The following is a 14124-nucleotide window of genomic DNA, read 5'->3' as shown; positions in this document are numbered from 1 at the left end:
ACAGAATTTCCTCATAGGAAGATGAAGATATTTCTCAAGGTGGGTAGCGGTGATAGCCACAGAATGGTAATCATGGACTTCAGTGCTAGTGCACTAGACGCTACAGATGTTTGACATGGCAACCTTTATCTTATACTTACTTCACCCCCTCCAAAAAAAATCAATTAAAAGGAACTGGTGGCAACAAAGGCCTCCAATTGATCCCCATTGCTTGAAGAAACATAAAAAACATGTTGACTAGACATTCAAGATTCACATACACTCTTCTAATATTAGCATCCTGTCCTATATTAGAACCACACTGTCTAAACCATACTGTCTTGTGGTGTCCCAGTGTCATGGTGGGCCTTTGGTTGTTTTCTTATGCTGCTGTTGTTTCCATCCAGTTCTCTAACAGGACTTTTTATTCACTTCTGTCCCCTACTCATTATGTGTAACATTAACAAAGACACAGAAAGAAACCTCAAGTGAGAAGCTCATTGGCAGAGGTGGTAGACATCCAAGAGTTAATCGTAACCATACACTGCAGCTGAGAATGCAGAGTTGAGAGTGTGTTCTGTGGTTGTATTGTCAGTAATAGTCTCATATTATTAGCACATAGTTTAGTAAGATTTATTTCCCTCATCTCATAATTTAATTAATACTCATTAAGCATTGATTCAGTTTCCAGGCACTAGTCTTAAGTATTGGAGATGCAGCTGAGAACATTATAAACCACATAAAGTACATGTGCATGTGTGTGCACGTGCGTGTGTGTCTGTATGTGTGTGTGTTTCTGTGTGAAGGTTTTGACTGCATGAAACAGTGTATTTTGATTCATTGTCTTTCATAAACTTTCACAGCTGAAAGGACCCTAAAAGATTTGTTGATTCCATTTCTACTCCGTCTTTTCAAAAGCCTAGGGTCGGAAACTTCATTTCGCAGATCACACACTACCAGAGATAAAAGAAGGTCAGACGCCTATAACCTGCTTATTACTTCTGCCTCACCAAAGAGAACAGCATCTGTCTGTCCATGACAGCAGTGAGGAACGGCCTGAGACTGAGGGTGAAAGACACAAACCTTGTCAAAGCAGACAAGATTTAATTGGCCACAGACATTGATCCTCTGGGGGCTAATGCAGAATATGCCCTTCTTTTTCAGCCTCCTCTGGGCATAGATGATGCCTGTGGTCAGGGCAGCAGGGAGAGCGGGAGGAACTGCAATGGTAATGACATCCAGGGCTTTCCTCACCACCTCCTCGGGCGGTTCCTGGAAAAGAAGAGCGTTCAGTCACTAGATCTAAACCAGCAAGGGACAGCTTTGTTCGTGTGACCTCCCGTTCCCTGTTTACTCTGAGAAACAGCCATCAACAGGCCAAAGGGTCTGACCACCGTGGCTCTCAATATCTCTTCTCCAAAGTACAGCAAGAACACTGGGAACTGTTCTGCTGTGACCACTGGTGAACCAACTCACTGTGGCTCTGCCAACTCCGAGCATCTGGTTTCATTTGGAGATTTTCATCTGATAGCTACAAAACGCTACTTTTAAGAAATATTTCACTCTTCAAACTAAATATGGAAATAGCGTAAATCAGGAGGAAATGTGCAAGAATAGAGTCATGATGGCATTTCAGTAAACAAACTGTTCCCCCCACTACCCCACAAGATCTGATTGCTATCCCAGAACTGAGCAGCCAATTGCTCATATGTGGATCTGGGTGCCTAAGCAGAATTTGATGTTTTGGCTTGTTCAAAGCTTTTTTTTTTTTTTTTTTTTTTTTTGTTTTGTTTTGTTTTTTGTAAACCACGTCCTTGAATAAGGGCAACATATAGAAATAAGGTCAACATATAGCAATAAAACAGGTAAACAGGTAGGGTTAGTGTGTATGCGTGGGCATGTGCATATGTGTGTAAGAATACAAAGGCAGCTTACCCCACTGAGCACATAGACGCACAGAGTATAGATCATGCCTATGGTAGCTGTCCCTACGAGGCATAGGAGGAACCCGATGGCATCCCTGTAGAGCTTGAAGTTCATGGGTTTGGGGTACAGGATGGATCTCACGAGGTCCCCCTTTGCAGTGTTGAATCCTGAAATGACCAATAGATGTCCTACATTTTCAGAATAATAAATGCTACTGCTGGTAATGTAAACATCTGCATTGCCTTGGTTTTCTCTAGGGTAATGTTAATCTGTGGTTCACAAGCCCTTTTGGCAAATTTCTGTCTCCAAAAGTATTGACATTACAATTCTTAACAGTAGCAAAATGACAATTATGAAGTAGCCATGAAAATAATTTTATGATCGGGGGTCACCAAAATGTGAAGAACTGTATTAAGCTACTGTAGCATTAGAAAGGTTGAGAACCACCACTCTAAAGAATCTAAACCTAAACCGTAAACCTAAATACAATGTTAGATAACTAGAAAAATGCATTGGTCTAGACTGGAATAGCATTACCTTCCTCAGAGTCTAGTGCTTTCCCTGGCTTTCTTCCCCTCTACTTCCAGCTTTAGTGCACACCAGAGATGGGGCCATGCCCAGGGCAGAGCACAAGATACAAACATGTCACCCTGTGAATATGCTCATATACACAACATGTACCCTTTGCTTGAATTAAAACAAAGTGGCCCAGTAAAAAAACAAATGTACTCACTTTTCTAATAGCTTTCACTACTAAATTTTTAGTTTCTTGCTTTCTATAAGGAATGAACCTGGGATTCTGGTTAGAAATGCTGAGTTTCTTGCCCAGCGTTCTTGGGTATTAACTTAACATTCTTCAACTGTGCACTTGGTTTATGACATTTCAGACTCTTTGTGTATACAATGGATGGGAAGCGGGCGATAAGCATCTTCACTGGTGGTTCCATTTTCAAAAAGAGTTTATAAAGTCTGAAGCACATAAAGCAGTCAATATCGCAATCTGTGCTACTCAATTTACTAAGACCCTTGGGCCACCCTTCAATCAGTAAGTCAACATTTAAAATACACAGACTTATATATATATATGTGCCATGCTATCCAACGATTGAGCCCAACCTGATACATGTAAAGTACTAGACACATTGAGTGGGAAGGTACCATTACAAACAACCTATGCAGAAGATGCTCACCTGTCTGCAGGACCACTGCTCTCACAGTCCCAGAGCCAGCTGCCTTGGCCTGAATGACCTCTGTACCACAGAAGAGAACATGCCGCCGGGGATCTGAGTCAGACTGCATCTTCCAAGGAGCAGAGCTAGCCGTCTGGGATAGTGGAGTTTTAGTGACAGGAATGCTTTCTCCTGTAGGAAAAAGAATGTATGTGACTTTGTGGGTAAATCATTACAACACTCATGGGTCACAGAACTTCATCAGAAGCTTACTATGAAGCAAAACAGTCTAAGCATTGGGAATACAAGACAAACAAAGGTACTAGTTGTTGAAAGCTCTGTATTTTACAAGAGGAGAGAAGCATGTAACCAAATCTGTAAAATTTCATATTATAAATACTATATTATTTTAGGTTAAACATAGGTATTCAAATAGGTTGGGGAAAGACATTTACAGAAGAGCAAGCTGTGCAGTTGTAGGGTATGGGATGTAGAGAGAGCGAAGCCATAGGCATGGGCAGATGCTCAACCACAGAGAACCCAAGTGGAACACAGTTAAGTCTAATTTTTTTCTGTAGGCCCCGGTATCCAGTGTCAGGGAAATGGTTAGCTGCTTTAGTTTCCAGGAGTAATATTACAATTAGTTTTAAGACAAAATTCTCTGTCCAGGGTACAAGGAACGAGCTAAAATCTCATGAGGGTGGTGGGTGGACAGTCGACCGGGAAGTGATCACAAAAGTCACAGCTGAGGGGAATGGGACTTGAAATGCAGCAGATTGAGTCCAAGTAAAGAGGAAGCCCAAGGAATGAGAAGCTTAAGAAGCTACAAGAACTAAAGGAACTTTGTATCAACAGATCATAGAGTAAGAGAACCATAGAGTAAGAGTCCCTAGCCGGGAGCCTGGGCAGAGGGCAGGCAACAGTAATGAAAATAAGGATTTGAAGAGGATCACAAATTGCCTTTGGGTCACTGTGGACTGGAGCTGACTGTGGAAGAACCATGTTGAAAGGCCTTGTGCACAGAGGATAATTATTTGAGCCTGGTGATCGGATGAGGGTTTCACTAAGGACATTTAGTCAGAGATCACCAGCTTGTGTGCGGTAATCAAAACTGGAGAGGGCGGGGGGGAGGAAGAGGGGAATGGAGAGAGGAAAGGGAATGGGATGGGGAAGAGGAGAAGGAGAGGAGAGGGGAAGGGGAGAGGGAAAGGGAGACAGGAGGTGGGATGGGAGGAGACAGGGACGAGATTACTTAAGAATAAAGCTAAGGTAAAGGAGGGAAAGACAAGAACAGAGTCCTGAAGTTAGAGACTCAGAGGAAGAGAAGGTGAAGAATGAATTCAGTAGGCACGGTCAGAGAGCAGGGCGTTAGAGCATGACAAGAAGAGTTCTGGGGAAGGACAGTCAAATAGCCAAAGGACAGGACTGTCAATAAGATGCAAGCCGGTGCACATGCCCTTGTGACTATGGCAGCAGTGCCAGTGTGGTAGGAGGGACACATTGCAGTGAGGAACCTATCAGGCAGTAGTGCCAGTGTGGTAGGAGGGACACATTGCAGTGAGGAACCTATCAGGCAGTAGTGCCAGTGTGGTAGGAGGGACACATTGCAGTGAGGAACCTATCAGGCAGTAGTGCCAGTGTGGTAGGAGGGACACATTGCAGTGAGGAACCTATCAGGCAGTAGTGCCAGTGTGGTAGGAGGGACACATTGCAGTGAGGAACCTATCAGTACTCATTCAAGGTAGCTCAAGCTATGGAAGCCACCAGGGACAGCGCCAAGGAAGACACCCTCGGAGCCTCCAACTGGTCTTTGCAAGGTAGCTAAAAAAAAAAAAAAAAAAAAAAAAAAAAAACAAAATCAGCATCAGGGCAACAATCATTATGAAAATTGATCTGGGTATTAGCAACTTCCCAGAGTTGGTGAGCTTTCATGAATCTGAGGGTTTTAAAAGAAAATGAACCTGATCTGCCATGATTGCCACCCACTCCATCTGTAAGCTTCTATTAGAGGGAGATGAACATTCTTGTCTCTGTTCGTGCTGCCTGGGAGAAAGGACTTGCATAGGATCACAATACATCACTGCACTTCTCCTGGTCTCAATGACATCTCGAAAAAAAGAACATCTTCGTCTTACTGAAGGCTCAGTATTACACTTCACAAGCTTGACTGAGTCACGTCTCCTCTCTGGATCTTGGTCGCAAAGACTGTGATCTGGAATGACCTCTAAGGTTCACTCCTCAAATCAAAATAAAGTCAGTCCAAACCATCCGCTGTATATTCCGGAACAGGCAGATTTGTCCAAGGATGCATCGTGGAATTTTTAACATTTTCAGCCTAAGCTTTGAGATTTTTTTGGCCTTGTAAATTCCAGGATGCCATTGATGGCTTCCAGACCATCTAAGTTTATAAAAGGCATTTTGTGCAAGTATGTTAAGGAATGATTTTCAGAGATCTAGTGATCCCCACGATCTTTTAAATAATTTCAAGAAGAAAATGCAACATGCCCAGTGAGGTAATGAATGTGCCTTAGTTGAGTGCATAGGGAACAGTTTTGATTTGAACTCTCAGGTTCAACCACAACAGGACTAAGCAAGGTTTGCAGAATACGAAGGTCACACGACAGCCCCGTATCTTGTCTTGAGAAAAATTGTCATCTGGGTAGAAGAAGAGCCAGCCAGGATGGTGATAACATTCGTCCTGAGCCATCCTAGCAGAGGCTGCAAACATGGACCCCCGGCCGTACCTGTCAGCATGCCTTCGTCTACCACACAGCTGCCGTCTATCAGAATGGCATCGCAGGGCATCTGCACTCTGCTCCCTGTCAGAATTAATAAATCTCCAGGCACCAGGAGGCGGGATTCCAGGTCTTGAGCTCCAGCTGAAAGTATGAGCAGACAGTCAGACCCCATGATGCTGGTCTATTGTTAATACATACTCTCTAATGCTTTCTTCTGAGAAAACCTAACTGCCGTGATGCCCTAAGAGGGACAGGTTCATCATACACCCAAGTATTGGATTTTCAATTTAAGTTGTACCTCCACCTGCCCAATCGTGAACACTTCTTACAGAAAAAACTGATTGCAATCTGTCAGAGAAATGTATGGTATACACTGGGAAGCCACTGTGCCGTTAAATAGGAAAGTGTTCAAAAAACAGCGGAGACAACAAAAAGGTATCAAAGTCACATAAGGGGCTGGCTGCCTAAATCTGTAAATATTTTAGCAAAGTAAACAATAATAAAGTTATATAACCATTGAGTAAATAGGTTTCCATGGACCCATGATGGCATAGGTTAGTGGGTAAGCAGAAAGAAAAAATAGATTTCTTTTCTTACAGAAAAATGGCAATTAAATAATTAAGAAAGAAATAATTAAGTTAGAAAATCCCTATTTGTCAAGTAAAAGTAATAATTGAATCAAGAAGCACCAGTAGGAAACAAATCTAGTGGGTGGAAATTTCATGACGATAGTCTATTTATGTAGTCTCAAAATATTCCTCAACAAAGTAACTATTAATTACAAAAAGAAAAGTAGCAAGCTTACAAAATATAAGAACTTGCAAACATCCTATAATTAAGTAACCCAAGTTGCTATTACTAGTAATAGAACAAATTTAAATCATGTACATCCTGATATGAAGAAGCAAACACACACACACACACACACATACACACTCACAAACACACATACACACACATACACATACACAAATGTATGGGCATATCTGTGATTTGCCAAAGCCAAATGAAGGGACATTTTACAAAATAAGTAGAGTAGGAGAATATAGGTCATAAAAGAAACAACTTAAAAATACTTATATAGAGCAAATAACTCCACTATGTGGTTCTGGATCCCTTTCCTCCAAAAATATTACTGAGAAAACATGACAAGATGCAGACCATGCATTGTCAGCATGTGTTAGTTAGCTTCCTGATGACATTGCAGTTTCTTCCAGAGAGGATCCTGTCTCTTGAAAACTGCACAGTGAACTATGGTGGAGCTACATGTCAGCAAGTTATTCTCCTTTTACTTTTCTGTTTGTATGTATGAAATGCATACATGTGTATATGCATGTTTGCATTGGGGAAATGCATGAATGTACATGTACAAGCTCCACGCTGGCATGAAGTGCATTCTTCACCACTTTTGACCTAGCTTTCTGAGTCAGAGTCTTGCTGACCATTCTGACCTCACTAGCTAGTTTGCCCAGAGCTCCCCTCTCTCTACTTCCTGAGTCCTGGAATTCAAGGTGGCTTCCACCTGTGCCCAGCATCAACATGGATTCTGGAAAGCAGAACTCTAGTCCTACTTGCTTAGCTATTGCTATATTAACTGAGCCAGGTTTAAAATCTCAGCAACTTATTTTTAAGTTCTAGAAAACAGAGTGATCCTCTTTGTGCACAACAACAACAACAACAAAAGAGTAAGGAAGAAATATACATGAGGTACCATTGTTTACCTCTCTGATTAGGGAAATCAAGGATTCTGCTAACAAATTCTTTTGGAAAGGCCATGAGGAAGCAGACACGCTCACATTTCTAATCGGAATGCGAGTCAGCACAGTCGCTACTGAATGAGAGCTGCCAATGTCTGTCCAGCAAGTGTGCCTGCATTGACTCCCTAACCTAAAACGTTTGCTTCTAAACATCTATACTGATATGCTGATGAAAAAATGAAAGGGCATATTTAGAAGCATTTTAGTGCAGCATTATTTATGGGGGGAAGACCTAGAAAATATTCAATAGCAGACTGACTGAATTAATAATGCTTCCTCCACATGAGAGGACTACACATTCATAAATAATGTGGAATGTGTGTATACCCTGTCATAAAAGGTCCACGGAAACATCAGTATGTAAATAATGGTTAAATTTGGTATGCCTCTGTTCATAAAAAATGGCAGTTTAATTATGTAATCTATTTTGCATGCATAATATAAGCTAGAACCTAGGGTTTTTTTTATATTTCTAAATGTAAGAATAAATTAAAAACTAACAAAAGTAATTAGGATGAAATAAGGCAAAAGAGAAAGGAAAGGAGTTGAACTCTCCTACATATCTTCTATCTTCTGAATTTCACTTCTAAAACATAGAGATATTTTAAAAGTATCTGTGTAAAATAAAAATAAATTTGAAAAGCTGACGGTAAACGTCTAAAGCAAATGAGTGAAATGAATCTATTATATTGCTGGCAGCATCATGCAGAGAGCTATTTTGAATGACACGGAAGCATAATTTATTAAAACAAATTGTATATCTGGTTTTGTTTCTTAATGAGACGTCACAATTTGGGGTGGGGATCTCTTCAAAACATCATAAATTGTTTTTTAGAATTGCTTCATTGTTGAGAACGTTGGCTTGTTATTTTGAAATGATTATATTAGTAGAATAAAACAAATCAGCCATTCTTGTCTATCAGTGAAGACTTTCCAGTGTGAGAAACACAAGTACAATCACCAAAGTAAAATAAAACATTTATATCTAAACTCAAATTGTAAGTGTTGTCTAAAACTCACACTTAACTTTATCTTAAATTCTTCACAAGTATGCTTCTGAGAATTCCTGTGAACAAAGACTCACATGGTAAAAATAGGATCCCTAACACTCTGGCTGAGCACTCTCAGTAAATACATGCTAGAGATAAGTAAAGAATGGACAAATATTTACTTGTAAAAATATTTATAATAGCATCATACCTCTAAAATACTTAAGAATAAATCTCAGAAAGAATGTGTAAGGCTCATAAACTGACAACTTCAAAATACGTAAGAGAGGAATCAATGAAGACCTAAAAAATTTGTATCTATGAAGAAAATATCCAAATCTGTAAATATGTCAGTTTTCTAGAATTGACCTAAAGGTTTAACACCATAGGCATCAAATGCTCAACAAATTTTTTTAAAAATTAAGGTATTTTGAAAAGAAGAGTCTGTGTTTGTTGCCCTATATTCTTATTTTTACAACCAAACACTTGACAATAATCAACTTGAGGGAAGAATGGTTTACAGTCCAAGAGAATACAGTTCACCATAAAGAGAAAATCATGGTGACATGAGTCAAAGACATCTGGTCACAGTGAAGCAAAGAGATGGATGCTGTTACCCAGGTGACTAAGGACCCAGCTTAGGAAATGGCACAACCCCAGAAATAAGGTAGGACATCCCACCTTAAGTAATCTGACCCTAATAACTTTTATAGACATGTTCAAGACTAAACTGAGATAATCTCTCATGAGTATACCCAGAGACTTGACTGCTGAGTGACTTTAGTTCTTGCCAAGTTGAGAATCAATATTAACTATTACAACCCATCCCTCATCAATTTGTCACACAAACATCTTTTTAAATCACAATATATCATTCTTATCCCTTAGACATTTCCTTTTCAGCTCTTAATATGACATATATTTATTCTGTATCTTAGTCTCCAAAGTCTTCAAAAGCCCAATGTCCAAGTCTTACCTAAGACTCAAGACAAACTCTTAACTGTGAACTTTTAAAACACACACACACACACACACACACACACACACACACACACACACACACACACTCCAGTCAAGTTATATATTGTCTTATCTGGGGTTTATTGCTATTACGAAATCTGGGGTTTATTACACTTCCAGATCATTGAAGGACATTAAAACAGGAACTCAAGCAAAGCTGGAACCTGAAGCCAAGAGCTGGTGCAGAGGACATGGAGGTGTGATGCTTATTGGCTTAATCAAAACACTCTTCATGAGGCTGAAGAGGTGGCTCAGTGATTAAGAGTACTTCCAGGGTCATAAGTTCAATTCCCAATAACCATATGGCGGCTCACAACCATCTGTAATGGGATCTGATACCCTATTCTTGTGTGTGTCTAAATACAGCTACAGTGTACTCATATATATATAATAAATAAATAAATCTGAAAAAAAACTTTTCATAAAAATAAACTACAAGACAAAGTCTATACTAGGCTGTTTTGAGTTTCCCTTCCTCACCACAATTACTCTAAATATCTTCACTTTAGCCTCAGGACAACTCTTCAGACAAGGGTAACAAAGAGCCGTATTCTACACTAATATATCACAAGAATGATCTCTAGGCAACATGCAAAAAATCTTTTTTCTCTGAAACCTCTTGAGCCAGGACCCCAGAGTTCAAATCACTCTCAGCACCAATGTCTTCCATATTTCTACTCTAATAGCCCACTAAGTCCCACTCGCAGCATTCCACCAGTTTTCAAATCCAAAGTTCTAAAATGCACATTCCTCCAAACCAAAGGATGGCCGGGCCTATCACAGTGATACTCCACTCCTTGTACCAACTTCTGTCTTAGTTAGGGTTTCATTGCTGTAAAGAGACATCGTGACCAAGGCAACTCTTATAAGAGAAAACATCTAATTGAAACTGGCCTACAGTTCTAGAGGTTCAGTCTACTGTCATCATAGTAAGAAGCATGGCAGTATACAGGCAGTCTTGGAGCTAAAGGAGCCAAGAGTTCTATATGTTGATCAACAGGCAGCATAGGAAAACTGTATCAAACTAGCCAGACTTGAACATATATGTGTGTGTGTGTGTGTGTGTGTGTGTGTGTGTGTGTGTGTGTGTATAAAACCTCAAAGCCACACTTCCACAGTGTCATATTTCCTGTAGCAAGGCCACACCTCCTCCAATAAGGCCTCCTCTCCTAATAGTGCCATTTCCTATAGGCCAAGCATATTTAAACCACCATGCATATTTTTATCATACAACAGCACACTGGAACATTCTGGATCCAAAAAGGAAAATGTAGGAGCATAGCACAGAATGGTCAAAGTGAAGCATGATTTAAATGCAGCAGAGCAAATACCAAATCCTACAGCTCCATATCCTGCATCTGTGGTTCATAATGAAATCAAAATGGCTGGAAATAGCTTGGATAACTCCACTCTCCACTTCTGACACAGCACACATAGCCTCTTTCTTAGACCAGCTTAACTCTATGCCTGCAAGTTTCCTAGTCAGATATATCATGGTCTTAGCATCTGGTATATCTCCTGAAACTCAGACTCTACATATTCGATCAATGACCTCTTGGGGGCTTGTTGCAAGAACCTTGACCTGGTCACACATTTTTTAGCTACAGCAGGTCTCTAGAGCCATGGACCATGACCATGGATTCCATGACCCCCTCAACACTGCATCTTTCATGCCTCCAAATCAATTAGATATGGGCAATGCAGCCAAGTTCTGTTACCAGCTGGAAATATAGCCTAATCTCTTTGGACTTCAGCTACATCAGCATCTGTCTGATGACCCTGAAGAAACCTTTCTTTTGGCAGTTGATTTATAGGAGCACAGATTCTTGTTAGCTGAATTCTCAATTTCAGTTCTCTCCTCTCAAATAAGTTTGCATTTCAAGCCTTAACCTTTGATGAATAGGGACTTACCACCAGGATCCATTTTACTGTCCCAGTATAAAACAAAATGCTTCTCTGTAATAATTACAGCTTCTCTTTCAGTATATAGCTTGGCTTCAAAATTCAGCTTGATCAAGTTCTTTTCCTCCCTTAACAACTGCACATTTTTATATCCCTCTGCCCAAATTTTGGCTCCTATTCAATGTAGACCTGGATAAGGGCAGGAAAAGTTAACCATGCCACAGCCAATGAGTGTTTTTCTGTCAAGAAATAGCCTCCACCTAACTGATTATCCAATTACTTTTAAATTCTACTTAACTCAAGATTTCAAGGCATAGGAAAAATGAAACAAAATTCTTGGCTTAATTATCACACGAATGGCTCCTAGCCCAGTTCCTGGTGGAGTCTTTGATTCTCTCTAAAACCTCATAAACCTGGAAACCACTGTCTGTTTCTCTCTGCTTTTCTACCCTCCCAGGTCTAGTCAGACTGTCCTCTAAAGCTGTGTTTCCAACATGCTAGGACTTTTCTACTCTTCCACATTCTGTGCACAAAATAATCCCAAAGGCCTAAGACCCATATGGTCATGTTTATACCACTTCCAAGTGTAGTTTTCTGTATTAATTACTTTGCTCCTTTCTGTGACAAAATAATTAACAATAAGCAACTTAAAGGGGGAAGGTTTTCATTCAGCTTACGGGCCTAAATTCAACTAAGAAATAAGTCTGGCAGCAAGAGGCTGAGTCCACTGGCCACACTGCATCCACTCAGTATTCAGGTTATTCTTTTCTCTCCACTTGATTCACCAACTGATAAAATGTGTCATCTCACCTCAGTTAGCAAAATGAAGATAGTCTTCACAGGCATGGTAGGAGGCTAGCCTGACATACATAATTATTCATAATTGTGTTAACAAACTTCTCTCCATGGTAATTCTAGATTATTCCAAATAAATGATCCATATTAACCCAAAAGGAGGAAAGAATCTGATACATCAAAGTAGTACTGCAAGAAAGCAAAACTGAAATGCTCACATTACTTATTCAGATCATATAATAAAACTGTGTATCTCTGCCAGGATAACAATACAGCAGGACACAGAGTGCAGAAATTGGCTCACCTCCATGGACAACAGGCTCATAGCAAAGGTGAAAAGCCAATGTTTTTTCAACAAATAGTGTCAAAGAACTGAGAAAAGCAAACATCAGTCCAAAACAAACACAAAGCAGAATAGTGAAAACACAGTGTAGACCTAAAACTTAAAGCTGTATAGAAAAGCTGAGCAACCTTGGAACTCGCAAAGATATCTTCCAAATTAGATTAGAAATATAATCCATAAAGGAGGCTCATCAACTGCACCTTAATAAATGTAAAACAGTTGACCTTTGAAAGGTTCTATGAAGAATAAGATACATCATAGACTGAGAGGAGATGCTTAATAACAGACTCAAAATTTAATAATGAAATAGTCTGTTTAGCAAAAGACACAAATGGATACTTGAAGAGAGACAGATGAATCACAAGTAAACCCTTTAAAAGATGTCCAGGGCCATCAGCCATCGAAAATGCAAATTAAAGCAATAAGATGTTTCCACAAATAAAAGTGGCTAAAATTAATAGATGGTCTACACTAAGTGTTGGCAAGAATGTGGAACTGAGACTGTCATATGCAGCAGTAAGAAATGAAATGCTACAATCACTTTGGAAAACAATTTGTTACTCTCTTAGAATGTTGAGTGCCTCCCATGGGTCTCATACTCTGTAACTAGGTATGTGCTCACAGGGATTATAGAGGACGTCTATAAAAGGACACTTAGTATGGTTCATAATAACAACAAAAAATAAGATAATTCAAATAATGGTCATAAGCAAATTGAAATATATGCCCATGTAATAGAACACTTTAGGGAATAAAGAATGTACTGTTAATACCATTAACAAAATAAGTGCATCTTACATTGTGAATTTTAATATCCTCTTACCAAATTAACTCAAAATATGTTATGAAAGACAAAAGAATGTATCTTATATGATACCATTTATGTACAATTATAAATAGAGATGCTAACTTATAATAACAGAATGCAGATAAATGACTACCTGTGTATGAGGAAGGCAAAGGGGAAGGAAGAACGAGTGTACTACTCAAGTCAACTGTAGGGGATGAGTTTTGCTGTTAGCTTCATGATGGTGACACTTTCATGAGTATACACTATATCAAAGTCGAATGACTTATGATCCTTACAGATATTTTTGTCATGCTAATTCAACCTCTATAAATGAGGTTTTCTTCTTATGGTAAAGATCTCAGATTCCATTCTTATAAGCAAATGTATAAGAAAAATGTACATGCAGATGAGTTAGTAGGAACAACTAGAAAACCAAAGCTAAGTCACTTTCTGATTGCCTCTGGATATAACACATGGGTATAAAACAGTGGAACTTACCTTTTCGCTCATATACAGAGACTGTAATGCTATTATGGGATTCAACAAGATGGTGCAGTTTTACAGATTGCTGCAAAGAGAAGGAAAGCAGACAACATTTATCTGTTTAAATATAGACCTCATGTGTTACTCAGTATGGTGCTAGCTAGACATGGAGGACTTTAGGCTGCCAGCTGGAGATCTTGGGTAGGAACAGAGGGCTGAGTGACCTGTCACTC

The 14124-nt window shown here is 39.6% G+C and overlaps 1 protein-coding gene across 2 annotated transcripts in view; it reads right to left on the bottom strand.

Moving 5' to 3' along the window:
- The window catches only part of ATP13A4 (ATPase 13A4), a gene marked incomplete at both ends in the record, with an annotated part of 130412 nt that overhangs the window by 39927 nt on the left and 76361 nt on the right, over positions 1–14124 (bottom strand). The window contains 5 exons of one of the 2 annotated variants that reach the window (XM_080918701.1): positions 1063–1251; positions 1915–2072; positions 3096–3266; positions 5819–5953; positions 13907–13976. In XM_080918701.1, coding sequence (XP_080774827.1) covers positions 1063–1251; positions 1915–2072; positions 3096–3266; positions 5819–5953; positions 13907–13976 — 723 coding nt within the window. The remainder of the gene's footprint in view (positions 1–1062; positions 1252–1914; positions 2073–3095; positions 3267–5818; positions 5954–13906; positions 13977–14124) is intronic. The other variant, XM_080918702.1, reaches the window with a different exon arrangement.

This window comes from Micromys minutus (genome assembly GCF_963924665.1).
Source record: "Micromys minutus genome assembly, chromosome: 7".
Lineage (NCBI taxonomy): Eukaryota > Metazoa > Chordata > Mammalia > Rodentia > Muridae > Micromys > Micromys minutus.
Note: the sequence above shows the minus strand (reverse complement) of the source record. Positions and strands in the feature narration are given on the sequence as shown.